At 45.2% G+C, this 14,382-nt stretch overlaps 1 protein-coding gene across 1 annotated transcript; it reads left to right on the top strand.

Moving 5' to 3' along the window:
• The first annotated feature begins 226 nt into the window (after positions 1 to 226).
• On the top strand, positions 227 to 11,658 carry kbtbd4 (kelch repeat and BTB (POZ) domain containing 4). The gene is made up of 4 exons (XM_073850645.1): positions 227 to 1,200; positions 1,289 to 1,430; positions 7,844 to 7,950; positions 9,861 to 11,658. Exons 1-4 carry the CDS (start codon positions 739 to 741, stop codon positions 10,719 to 10,721), a joined length of 1,572 nt encoding a protein of 523 aa, XP_073706746.1. The 5' UTR covers positions 227 to 738; the 3' UTR covers positions 10,722 to 11,658.
• The last annotated feature ends 2,724 nt before the right edge of the window (positions 11,659 to 14,382 follow it).

Raw genomic sequence — 14,382 nt, 5'->3', positions numbered from 1 at the left:
TATTTTCTTTTATTGTAAATAATTGTACGATTTTTTGCGTGTGTATTAGAGCTTAATAAAAAACTAAGCTACTTCAGAATACGTTTAAAAAAATAAAAAATATATGTGTATATACATATTTTTCGATATGCAATACAATGACAGGCCTCCAACACACGGGCGCAGCAGAGAGTCACGTAAACACGCGATGACGTCCATACGAAGAATGTGCTGTTTACTTCCTGAGGCTCACTTTCACAAGCAGTCTTCTGGTATGGCAAAGATTTAACACATGCTAACATTTATAAATAATAACGCGCATGTGCTGTCTGCAGTTTTACATCTGACACATTGTTTTCTCGATTGTGGACTCATTAGGATGTTAAAACAAGAAAAGTTAAACAGACCTTAATCTAGATGGCTTAAATTAGCATTAGCTACATAGCTGGCCAGTTTACCATAGATGGACATCATTTGACTGTGCGAAGTGCTTAGTGGTGTAACCGTATTAATGCAAAATCACATATAAATATCTAACGTTAATTAAACTCTATGATTTTGTTTGTGTGTGTGGATAGCAAGCAGTTTTCTTCATAAAGAGTTTTGCATATGGCTTCACATTTTAAAGTTACAAACTGAGTGTTAAATCTCAGCCTTACCAAGTCAACAGTTAAAACGTTACATGAATGTATCCATCTGAGAGACTGCTGACCCAGTAAGTCATTCATCTAGTATTCAGGTGAAGCTGCTTTAGGCGCCATGGAGTCCAGTGATGATGGGGGTTACAGTGTTGGAGGTCCATCAGGGGATGAAAACTACTTCCAGGGCTACACCTTCACAGATCGCTCACATTCCAGCCGTGTTGTGAAAAGCATCATGGACTTGTGTCTGGAGGATGGCTTGTTTGCAGACGTCACCATCACGGTGGACAGCAAAGAGTTCCAGCTTCACCGCCTGGTGCTTTCAGCACAAAGCAGCTTCTTCAGGTCCATGTTCACCTCTAAACTTAGAGAAGCTTATGATCGTAATATTGAGTTGAAGGATGTCAGCGCACAGGTCTTCCAGTCGCTGGTGGACTACATCTACCATGGGATGATCAAATTAAGGGTTGAAGATCTGCAGGACACTTATGAGATGGCTGATATGTATCAGCTCACTGCCCTGTTTGAGGAGTGCTCTCGATTCCTGTCACGAACTGTGGATGTCAAGAACTGCCTCCAGGTGAAGCCTTTGGTTTTTGTTACACAAAAAATGCTTTGATAAAGGTCAGCTGAATTGGTAGACAACTGTTGAATACTTTTTATTTCAGGTGATGTGGTTGGCGGACAGACACAGTGACCAGGAGCTGTATACGGCTGCCAAACACTGTGCGAAGATTCACCTGGTTCAGCTCAACCAGACAGAGGAGTTCCTGAACTTGCCATTATGCCTTCTCATTGATATCATTAAAGGTGAGTGAATGGCTTTAATGGGTTCATTGATGACTCACCCTCATGTTTCAAACCCGCAAGACTTTCGTTCATCTTAGGAACACAATTGAAGACATTTTTTTTAAGTCTGGGAGCTTTCTAATGCTGCATAGACAGCAACACAACTAGTCATATTCAAGGCCCAGAAAGGTAGCAGGGACAGCCCATGTGACATCAGGGGTCCATAAAATTACGGTTGAACCACTGAACCAAAAGGATTATTTTAACAATGTGCTTACTACCTTTCAGGGCCGTGAACGTGTCAGTTGCATTGCTGTCTATTCAGGGTCAGAAAGCTCTTGGTTCTCTTACGAGAGGTCACTCTTACTGCGTAGCTTACGCTAGGGGAAAATCCTTTCCGCGAGAGATATTGAAGCCAAAAAATTATCCTTAATTTTGTATTAATGTAAAACGCGTTGCCGCAGTGAGCAGACATAGGCGAGGCGTACTGCGTGCCTATTGGCTGCTCCGCAGCAACTGCAGCACCTATCGAGCGAGGCTTGGCGCGAAGTCAGCTCCAATGAGTGCATTTCGCGCCTGACACGTCATCTCCCGCCGAAAGTGGCGTGATCCCAGCCTATAAATATCGCTCGCAGGTAGCTACACTCTGATTTTTTCATCCTTCAAGCGAAGCTCACGCATCGCTGGAGCCGGAGAAGAAGCCGCCGTCGACTGCAAGCATCTCAGCGGGACGAGCCATTGGAGCTGCTGGCCACGCCGCCTTCCGTGCCTTCCTGCTGCGCTTTCCGGCGCCTATATCCTTTATAATCTTTTATAATCTACAGTGTGTGTCGCCGCTGCGATACACACTGTTTCTCTAAGAGAGCAAAGTGTCTTTTTAAAGATGCTTTCATACGGCTCGTGCAGATGCCAATGGCGATTCTGAGGACTTGCCTTGCCTTCTTCACTGAGACTGCTCCCCCGCCCGCGCGGTGTCGCGCCGTAAAAAGCGCTGTGCCCAGCGGGCCCCGGACCCTTCCTTCAGCCGACAAAGCTCGCCGGTTCGCCCGCCTGCTTCATCGACCTCGTCAGCCTCTGTTCCGGACGTAAAGCGGCCGCTGTATGCCACCGCTTCCATCGACGCCGCTGACGAGGGGGGCCATGAAGGAGGAAGAGGATTTCCGTTTCCCGCCAGAGCGGGAACGCGCATTCTGCTCAGACGCAGCGCTGCGTAGCATGGCCTCTCACCGTTGCTGAGAGGCACCCGTGGTTTACGATTTCTGATGTTTTTCTCGTCCGGCCGCCGCCTCGCCAGACGCGGCCCGCGACCCAGGATTGAGTTGAAACCTGAGCCTCCGAAATCGTCCTAGCAACTAGGAAAACGACGGTGTACGAGTCCCGCTGTTGCCGGTCCCCCACCAAAGTTATTCGCTCGTCCAGTCCCAGGAAATGTGACTGTTCCAGTGTTTTCTGCAGCCAACAAACCGGCTCCGTCGCCCGTTTGCCTGCACACAAAAGTCGTTTCCACGGCTACACAGATAAACTCCCAATAAAGTGTATTATCTGGTGTCCCGGCCACGGCCGATGGTGTTTCACGTGTTGTAAGAATATGCCCACTAACCAGTGCTCATCTCTACACACAAGCACAGCGCACATAAAATCGACTCAGATCGATTGCGCGTCACACGTGGTAAATGTGCCCGCTTCACAGTGCCTACAGACACCACATTATGCACTGTTGGTTTCTGTAAAAACGAAACCAACAGTGCATTGACTCTATGCTTTGGAGTGTTAAATGTGCCCGCTTCACAGTGCTCACAGACACCTCATTATGCACGTCAACCGGTTTCTGTAAAAACGAAACCAGGAGTGCGTTCGCTCTATGCAGGCGAACGCTGTTTGGAGTGTTGAACGCCGGTGCGCGAGTCCCGCGGCTGCCAGACTCCCACCGAAAGTATTCGCTCGCTCAGCTCCAAGAAATGTGGCTGTTCCAGCATTATCCGCAGTCATCAAGCCGGCGCTGCAGCCTGCTTGTCTGCACTCAAGAGCCGTTCTCACGGCTACCCAATTAAAGGTGTAGCCGAAGGTGTTTTGTGTGTAGCTCGCATGCGCATACACATGAGCACATCCTGTCATACAAAACCCGCGCACATAAAGTCGACCCGAATCGGCTGCGCTTCACATGTGATAAATGTGCCCACCCCAGAGTGCCCACACATATCACATCAGGCAGGTCTTACGGTTTCTGTAAAAACGAACCGGACGACGCCCCGTCTACACGGCTAAAGGCTGCGCTGAGTGTGTTGAATGTGCCCGTTACTACGCAACCACATATATACACAAAGATAGCAGTCCCCGCGGTCAGTGTACCCCGAGCCTCGAATGTCACAGTCACTCGTGCGTCACAACGCACCGAAGCGACTCCGTTATTGACAGATCGGAGCGCGCTTCGCACCTACCCCCTTGCGTTACAGGTAAATGCATGGGAAAAGCTCCCAGGGGTTTCACAATGGGTGCTGGACATTATTAAAGGAGGCTATTCGCTACAGTTTCACCTACTTCGCATGTGGTATATGTGCCCACCCCAGAGTGCCCACACATATTACATCAGGCAGGTCTTACGGTTTCTGTAAACCGAACGACGCCCAGTCTACGCGGCTAAAAGCTGCATCGAGTGTGTTAAATGTGCCCGTTACCACGCAACCACATATACACACAGAGAAAGCAGTCCCCGCGGTCAGCGTACCCCGAGCCTTGCATGTCACAGACACCGAAGCGGCTCCGTTAGTAACAGATCGGAGCGCGCTTCGCACCTACCCCCTCGCATTACATGCAGATGCATGGGAAAAACTCCCAGGGGTCTCAAAATGGGTGCTGGACATTATAAAGAGAGGCTATTCGCTCCAGTTTCGACGACGCCCTCGCCGTTACACGGCGCGCGTCGAGACCACGATAAAGGCAGATGCAGCACACCTGCTACGAGCCGAAGTGACCACTAGATCTAAGGCAACTGAACAAAGCGCTAGTGAAGCGAAAGTTCAGAATGCCCACAACCAGGAAAATCCTCGCGCAAGTGTGCCGAGGAGACTGGCTTGTGTCAGTGGATCTGAAAGACGCGTATTTTCAAATACAGATAGCGTCGCGTCACAGGCGATTTTTGAGATTCGCCTTCGAGGGCCAAGCTTATCAGTACACAGTCCTGCCATTCGGTTTGTCCCTAGCACCCCGTATATTTACGAAGTGCATGGATGCAGCGCTCGCCCCGCTCAGACAGAAAGGCGTGCGAATACTGAATTATTTGGACGACTGGCTGATTTTAGCGCAATCTCACTCAATGCTCAGGGAACACACGACCATGTTACTCGATCACCTCGAGAACTTGGGTTTGAAAGTCAACTGGGAGAAAAGCTCGCTGAACCCCAGCCAAAATATCTCCTTCCTGGGCATAGAATTAGACTCGCTGGCAATGAAAGCGAAGCTTTCGTCAGTGCGCGCGCTGAGCGTTCAGAGCGCAGTGAGCGCGCTCTGCCGCAGCAAGTCTGCCCCGCTCAAGACCTTTCAAAGAGTGTTAGGTCTTATGGCTTCAGCATCATCAGTTCTACAGTTAGGGGTGCTTTGCATGCGCCCACTGCAGCTCTGGCTGAAAGCGCGCGTGCCGCGCCGAGCGTGGGCGTCCGGTCGACTCCGTCTCACGATCGATCAGAGTTGCGTTACAGCCCTGATGCCGTGGAGAGCAGCCGACTGGTACCGAAAGGGTGTCACTCTAGAGAGACCCTCGAGGGTGAAAGTAGTGTCCACGGACGCGTCCACCTTGGAATGAGGGGCACTGCTAGAGGGCAGACCGGCGTTCGGCCTATGGTCAGAACGAGAGAAGTCACTGCACATCAACTGCCTCGAAATGATAGCAGTGGAGAATGCGCTGACATACTTTCTTCCCCTATTGAAGGGAAGTCATGTTTTAGTCCGCTCCGACAACACATCGGTAGTGGCTTACATAAATCGCCAGGGCGGACTCAGGTCCAGAAACCCACATGTACTCGCAGAACGCCTTCTGGTATGGGCTCATCGCAACCTGTGCTCGCTAAGGGCAGCGCACGTGCGGGGGACCCTAAATGTAGGACCAGACAGACTGTCCAGGAACAATGTTCCGGCGGACGAATGGTCGCTGCACCCTCAGACGGTGCAGCTATTATGGAAAATATTCGGCAGAGCGGAGATAGATCTATTTGCATCTCAGGACAACGCTCATTGCCCAGAATTCTTTTCCAAAGCCAAGGACGCGCTAGCCCATACGTGGCCCCGCCGTCCTCTTTATGCTTTTCCCCCAGTCTCTCTCCTACCTCAGGTGATAGAGAGGGTGAAAGAGGAAAGGTGTGCAATACTGCTGATAGCGCCGTTTTGGGGAAACCAGACTTGGTTCCCAGCGCTGATGCAGATGACGAGCATCGCACCGTGGCCAATACCTGTGAGGAGAGACCTCCTCTCGCAGGCGGGCGGCGCGATCTGGCACCCCCATCCCGAGCTGTGGTCCCTTCATGTATGGGTCACCAGGGAATATATGATGAACTCCCCACAGGAGTGATATCAACGATCACACAGGCTAGAGCTCCATCTACTAGACGGCTCTATGCATCGAAGTGGTCGATATTTGCGGACTGGTGCACAGCCCGTGGATCCACACCCACAGACTGTGGTGTGACAGATGTACTTTCCTTCCTACAAGAGCTACTGGACAAGGGCAGGTCCCCGTCCACGCTCAAAGTTTATGTGGCGGCCATAGCAGCGTTCTCGAGGACAACGCTAGGTCAGTCAATAGGGAAGAACGATTTAATCATCCGCTTCCTTAAAGGAGCTAAAAGGTTAAATCCACCCAGACCGCCCTCAGTCCCAACATGGGACCTTTCTGTGGTGTTGGACGCTATGAAGAGCGAACCATTTGAACCACTACGGGCGGCTGAATTAAAATATCTGTCTCTTAAGGCTATATTCCTACTAGCGCTCGCTTCAGTGAAGCGCGTGGGAGACTTGCATGCGCTTTCCGTGGGCGCGACATGCATGGAGTTTGGGCCCAACGACTCAAAAGTCATACTCAAACCCAAGCACGGATACGTGCCAAAGTCTATTAACACACCGTTTCGAGCACAGGTCATCGCACTGTCTGCTTTACCGGCTGTGGATGGAGAGGCTGACGCGAGACTCTTATGTCCAGTTAGAGCGCTAAGAGTCTATGTGTCTCGCACGTCTGCTTTTAGACAGACAGAACAGCTGTTTGTTTCGTTTTACGGGCATTCTAAGGGAATGGCTGCGTCAAAACAGACTTTATCCAGATGGATAGTGGATGCTATTGCACTGGCATACGAGTCTAAGGGCATGCAATACCCGCTGGGTGTCAGAGCACATTCCACGAGGGGCGTGGCCTCGTCGTGGGCTTGGTCGAGTGGGATCGACTTGCAAGATATTTGTACGGCGGCAGGCTGGGCCTCTCCGTCTACATTTATAAGATTCTACAACCTGGAGGTTCCCGCCCTACAGGCCAAATTGCTGTCGGTCTAGATATTAGCAGATATCTGGACCCACGTTCTAAGTTTATCCAGGCCGTTTACCTGCCCGGATACACCAGGAGCCAGTGTGTTTAGGGCACTAATCCCCTTATATGTTTAAGCACTGTATGAACCCCGGGCTACGGCCCTAGGGTCTATGGTATCAGATCTTGGCATGCACGGCGTTTTACAGGGCGTTCCCCTAGCGTAAGCTACGCAGTAAGAGTGACCTCTCGTAAGAGAACGTACTCGGTTACTAACGTAACCTCGGTTCTCTCAGAGAGGGAACGAGTACTGCGTACCTTGCCGTGCAAGCGTCTGCTCTGGGCGCTCTTATGATGAAAAAACCAGAGTGTAGCTACCTGCGAGCGATATTTATAGGCTGGGATCACGCCACTTTCGGCGGGAGATGACGTGTCAGGCGCGAAATGCACTCATTGGAGCTGACTTCGCGCCAAGCCTCGCTCGATAGGTGCTGCAGTTGCTGCGGAGCAGCCAATAGGCACGCAGTACGCCTCGCCTATGTCTGCTCACTGCGGCAACGCGTTTTACATTAATACAAAATTAAGGATAATTTTTTGGCTTCAATATCTCTCGCGGAAAGGATTTTCCCCTAGCGTAAGCTACGCAGTACTCATTCCCTCTCTGAGAGAACCGAGGTTACGTTAGTAACCGAGTACGATTTCATATATCTTCATCTTCATCTTTATCAATATCTTAATTTGTCTTTCGAAGATGAACGAAGGTTGTACAGGTTTGGAACGACTTGAGGGTTAGAGGGTTAGACAGAATTACATTTTTTTGGTAAAATAACCCTTTAACAGCAAATTGGTTTCAGTTTAGATGAGAAATTGTGATCAGAAAGAGTCAGAGATTGTGTAAACTTGTGTCTGTAATTTGTATCTGCTTTTTTAGATGGTGTGCCAAGCTCACAAAATCCAACTGCAGCTATTGAATCTTGGATAAATCACAACAAAGTCGAACGAGAGGAGTATTCTGATATGCTTCTGGACAGCTTAAAGGTTAGTGATTGCTTAAATGAACATTTCACAGTATTTTAGGCAATTATTTACCTTTAATGCTGTATTGAAATTAGGGTTGGACGATAAACAAAGCAATCGTCCATCGCCGATGGCTGACAGACATCACAATGTTGAGCTGGCCCAGTCAGAGCTGTAGTTAAGATTTCTACTCACAATCCCCAAATTTTAACTGGTCGTATCACAAAAAAAATGATAAATTATCTTTATTTCAAATTGTTTTTTTGTTTTTTTTCACATATAATTGTAAGCGTATAATATTTGCATTTTAAATAAATATTTATTTTTAAATAATGTATAATATTTTAATTTATATTTCCTAACACCATTTTTTAATTGTTCATTTTTCTTTGCAAAGACAATTCACATTCATAGCTGAAAATTACAGTGGTGGCCAAAATTATTAGAACACCAGTATTTTACCAGCTAAAAGATCTAGTGTGTCAGTAGGAAATATCAGTTTACATTTCCAAACATTCATTTTGCCATTAATTGTCATATTTCAGTGAGATTTTTGTTTGCACAAGGAGTCTGAAAACAGCCAGTGCTCCACACAGAGATCTGATCTCATCATCATCCAGTCTGTCTGGAATGACTTGAAGAAACAGAACAAACAGAAACTAAATCCAGAAGAACTGTAGCAATGTCTCCAAGATGCTTCAAGAAACCTACCTGCAAAGCTACAATACTGTTAAAAGTTTTAGGCACTTGTGTAAAAATGCTGTAAATGGCCATCCTTTGCGTTTAAAGCAGCTTTTGCCCAAGGTGCACTTGTGCATAGTTTTTCAGGTAGCTTTGTAGGTCTCTTGAAGCATCTTGGAGATGTTGCCACAGTTCTTCTGGATTTAGTCTGTCTCAGTTTCAGATCTCTGTGTGGAGCACTGGCTGTTGTCAGACTCCTTGTGCAAACAAAAAATTCATTGGATTATTACAATTAATGGCAAAATGAATGTTTAGAAATGTAAACTGATATTTCCTACTGACACATTACAGCAAAAGTTAAAAATAACACTTAAAACCATTTTTAGCTGGTGATAATACTAGTGTTCTAATACTTTTGGCCGCCACTGTATATACTTACTATAATTATACAAAACCTCTAAAAAAAAAATCCTAAACACTTTACTGGAAAATAATGACTTACACGGCAAAACATTTTCCTACTTTGTAGTACGATCAGAAATCATTATTGAAACCTTACTTTAACGAGGACACGGGATGCCAATTTTCCACAAGTTGGTATGATTCTTAAAACTTGTACTTTTAAAATTCCTCAGTGGTCATGAAAAACAACACCCTTTTTACCTTGTCAAAAACAGCTCTGTTCAAAGCGACCCATTTTGGTGCATATCTCTTTAAATGATATGCCCCTCTCTTCTGTTTTTTGTGCATTTGGTGACCTGCTACCATAAAAAAACAAGACTAATCCACTGCATCCTCAGTGGCTCTGATGTCAGGAGAAAATTTAGACTCTTGTTCACTTTTTCATCCAACAAAACACCTGCATTGCTTAAGAGATATTGTTGTCACTACAGCTGCTTGAGTGCAGAAAATGGTGGACATTGGTTGAGGGCGGAAATATGCTAATACGGGACAGTCCATCAGTGGTCGTGAGCGGAGCCTGAGCAGTATGACGATATACTGCTCAGAGAATCAAAACGGCTTGATAATTGAAACTTTTTAGGTTTTTGGGGGATTAAAAAAAAGTAGCGAATGGATATATATCATTATAGGCTGATTGTGCCCACACACTGCTAAGACACATATATATGCAAACACCATGTAAAAGTGAATTTTGCATGCAATGTCCCCTTTAATATATTGACAAGCAACTGCTGTTTATCAGTATTGTATTTTATCACATGCTCATTTTTGACTTTGTTGTCTTTTAGGAGATTGGTGAAAAAGTCCACATATACTTAATTGGCAAGGAAGACACACGCACACACTCATTGGCAGTGTCTCTTCATTGTGACGAGGACGACGCCATCAGCGTAAGCGGCCAGAACAGCTTGTGTCACCAGATCACGGCTGCCTGCAAGCATGGGCCTGATCTCTATGTTGTAGGGGGCTCCATACCGCGACGCATGTGGAAATGCAACATGCACACTATGGACTGGGAGCGCTGCGCCCCTCTGCCCCGGGACCGTCTTCACCACACGTTAGTGTCTGTGTCCACAGAGGATGCCATATACTCACTGGGAGGCAAGACCCTCCAAGACACTCTCTCCAATGCTGTCATTTCATACACAGTGCAGGACAACATATGGAAAGAGACCACTCAACTAGACACAGCCGTGTCAGGAGCAGCCGGAGTCAATTTGGGAGGAACCATTTACCTTTTGGGTGGGGAGGAAAATGACATGGACTTCTTTACCAAACCATCTCGCCTTATCCAGTGCTTCGACACGGCCACACAGAGGTGTCAGACCAAGCCCTACATGCTGCCTTTTGCTGGATGTATGCATGCTACTGCCCATAAGGACCTTATTTTTGTGGTGGCAGAGGGCGACTCTCTGGTGTGCTATAACCCACTCCTGGACAGCTTCACTCGGCTGCGTTTCCCTGAAGTGTGGAGCTGCGTGCCATCTCTATGGAAAGTGGCCAGCTGCAACGGATGCATTTATGTTTTTAGAGACAAATGCAAGAAAGGTGATGCAAACACTTTGAAGTTGAACCCTGCAACGTCGGTCGTCTCGGTAATCAAGGGAATCAAAATCCTCCTCACGAACTGGCAGTTTGTTTTGGCCTAAGATGTTCTATGTCATGCATGGGACCATGATAAGTGTACTATGTTGATACCAGTTAAGGTTTGTGATATTGATTTAATAGACAGCAGTTGTGTAGAAGTTGTTGCTGTGGTACAAACTTTTTAATGTCAAGTGAAGTGTTACACAGTGGGACACCGTAAAGTGTTAATGAAGGCCAAATGTAATTTGTGATGTTTGTCATTTGAAGTTTGTCGATCTTTGGTGAAACCTTCCAACATGCAGTTAATTTGGATTTCTAAAGGATATTTATATTTCAAAATATAAAAATCTTTGGATTTATATTTCAATTTTTTTTACGCTGTTAACATTCCACAATGTGTATCTTTAATCTAAAGCCACAAGAACTAATCTGTACACAGCACTTATTGAATTAGCTGAATACATATGCAATGTATACAGCTGTGAATTGGCTATAGCAACTAATGAGTGATAATGTGCAATATATGGTGTCTTTCAAATGTCTGCCAACGTAAGATTACCAACGCAAAATTATCCTCAAGACAGCTGACAAAAATATTTTAGTACAATTGTCAAGGGCCATTTAAGTAATATTCATAATGAAAGTTTGTGAGAAATATGCTCATATTTCAACTTGTCTATCTTGCTTAATGGTAATTTCTCCGTTGTCACCTTGAATCTGTTTTTCAGTGGTTTATGACTGGATATGAATTCAAGCTGGTTTGGAAGTTGTATACTACAACTGTTTACATTTTACTTCATCATGCAGTATATGAAGAAGCAGTTTTTTATGTCTGCCAGAGATGCTTATTTTTGTTGACTTTTGCTGGTTCAGAATATTGTTAGTTACAAGGATTTGGCATTTGAAGTCGTAGACATTTTTTAAATAAATATCTGTGTTGTTCTGTACTTTTGGTCGACATTTCTTTTTAATTAAAAAGTAAAAATAAGTTATGTATTACATATTTTCCAATTTGTCTAATGCTGCACGCCAAACACAAAGCGAACATTCTCATCGTATTAATACTAGATTACTCACAAGATGTTTTTCATGTTATTCGCGCAAATAAAATCATAACGTAATGCTGTTGTCCATTTTCTGATACAACCAGACGTGTCAAATTGGTCACTGTCAATAATTTCTAAGCTGATTGGTTTTGCGCAATGACGCGATGTGCAATTTTTGGGCTAGATTTAAAAAAAAATTTAACCTGTATGTTTGTCTTTCTTCTGCAAACGTTCTGTGTTTTGCAGAAGTTCTGTGTTTCACAGAACAAAGTCAAACTGGTTTGGTACAACATGAGGATGAGTAAATGATGACAATTTTCTTTTATTGTGTGAACATACATGTGTACTCAGTACATATCATATGATCTGTAATAACAGACAAGGCAATAGTGACCACGTTACTCACACTTGTGTGGTGCGACATAACGGTCAGATCCAATTTAGTCGGCACAGCATTGTCTTTAAGGATGTGTTCACACTTATGGTTTTGTTTGTTTGGTTAATTTTGTTCATTTGGTCCAGACCAAAAAGGAAAATAATACATTTGGTCCTGTTCCACTTAGCGTTCACACTGGCATTTTTGACAGCGAACCAAAAGATACTGAACCTTAAGGCATAGTGATACTTTCACAACCTGATTGGTCGTGTTGAATGCCGTATATTTCTTTACGGAACTCACCAAACACTCCAAACAAAAGGAAAAGGTTACCCATTCGCTGATCGTCTGCTCAGCATCGCTTTAAGTTGAATACACCTAATGCTGTCTGCTGGACTAAGCAACCTCATTGTTGCATGTATATTATTTTATTTTCACCACCTGCAAACTCACAAAAAGCTCATAAAAGGCACTCCTTGTTGCTCCACTATTGCCCTCTGCTCATTTGGTTTTGGATCAACTGCTTGTTCCCTTCATGAAATCATGTAGCACGGCATTGCATCTTGTCATTACTTCCTGCTTTTGGAAGTATTTTTGTCAGTGTTGCATTCATGTATCATTCAAATCGCACCAGAGTTTGTTTGGAAGTGGACCGAGACCCATCTTTTTAGGGGTCTTGGCCCGCTTGTTTGGTCCGCACCAGGGTTCGAATGGCAACGATGGCACACTTACTCAAATTAACCGCATTAACAGAGCAATCGCACTCATTTTAATCGAACCAAACATGACAAGTGTGAACACACCCTAAAGCTTTGTTTGGTTCATTTGGTCCGGACCAAAAAGTAAGATAATATTGGTCCTGGTCTGTTTAGCGTTCACACTGGCATTTTTGACAGCAAAACTAAAGATACTGAACCTAAAGGCATACGTAATACGTTCACAACATGATTGGTCGGGTTAAATGACACATATTTTGTTACGGATCTCACAGAACAAAAGAAAACAGTGTGTTCGACTTAAAGCGGCGTTGCAGTTGTACGACATCAAAGTACCCATTCACTGATCGGTCTGCTCAGCTCCACTTTCAGTCAAATACACTCAATACTGTCTGCTGGGCTAAGCGTGCTTGTTGCGTGTATATGATTTTATTTTCATCACCTGAGAACTCACAAAGAGCTCATAAACGGCAGTTTACCTCTTCATTGCTCCACGTTTTGCTCATTTAGTTTTGGATACACGATTGTTCTCTTCATGAAATCATATCACATAGCGTCACATCTTGTCATTACTTGCTTTTTTGGTTCGTTTGGAGTTTGTGTGAACGCTGCCATCCGAACCCTGGTGCACACCAAACAAGCGGGCCAAGACCGCTATGTGCACCAGGGTTCGGATGGCAGCGTTCACACTTAGGACACTTGTATTCACACCAGGAAAGTCCGCTAGTTCACTTGTTTTGGTCCGGATCAAATACAAGGTTGATTTTTTTTTGTTTGGTGTGGTTCGCCTTCACACTGCCCTTTTTGCAAGTGAACCAGAAATTGCAAACAAAACCACATGTGTGCTAAGGTCATACATTGATTGGTTCATCCATTCCACCGTACCAGAGTTCATTTGGAACCGGACCAAGGCCACCTCTTCAGGTTGTTTGGTCTGCACCCGTGTGTGATTGCTGTATTCACACCTGCCCAAAAGATCCATACAAAGGGGTGAAACAAACTTGAGTTTGATTTAATCTAACCAAACAAGCAGGTGTGAATACACTCATACTCAAATAAACCGCAATAACAGAGCAATCGCACTAGAGTTCGTTTTAATCCAACCAAACATAACAAGTGTAAACACACCCTTAGTTTTAATCTTGCCGAAAAGTCGAATTTTTCTCACTCTGTTTTAAAATAGTCTTGAAAGCTAGAAGCTACACAAGTATTTATTTCAAGCGATATATTTCAGTTTCCCCAAAATGTGCTGAGGCAGTGTGTTAGCATTTCAGGAATTGTGTTATAACAAAGACGTGACTTACAACCACCAGATGTTGATCTTTGGAAAGACAAGCCATCTTGTGAATGGCAAGGCGGTAAATGATCCCTATTTGTATCCGTGAAGCTGGGTGTAAAGGGGGCAGGAAGGGCCGAAGAAAGCCAGGTTCAGTTGAGAACCCGACAATTCGATCCCATTGATGTGTTTCAAGAAGCAGCGGTACTGTAACTCAAGACAAATACCATGTCAGAGTTTGTGAACTATTCTAAGCATCAGTTGCTGACACCAAGGCTGGGGGGCTGGGAGGTGGCACACCAAGCGGCT

This window comes from Garra rufa, chromosome 11 (genome assembly GCF_049309525.1).
Source record: "Garra rufa chromosome 11, GarRuf1.0, whole genome shotgun sequence".
Lineage (NCBI taxonomy): Eukaryota > Metazoa > Chordata > Actinopteri > Cypriniformes > Cyprinidae > Garra > Garra rufa.
The sequence above is the reverse complement of the archived record's forward strand: the minus strand, read 5'-3'. Positions and strand labels throughout refer to the sequence as shown.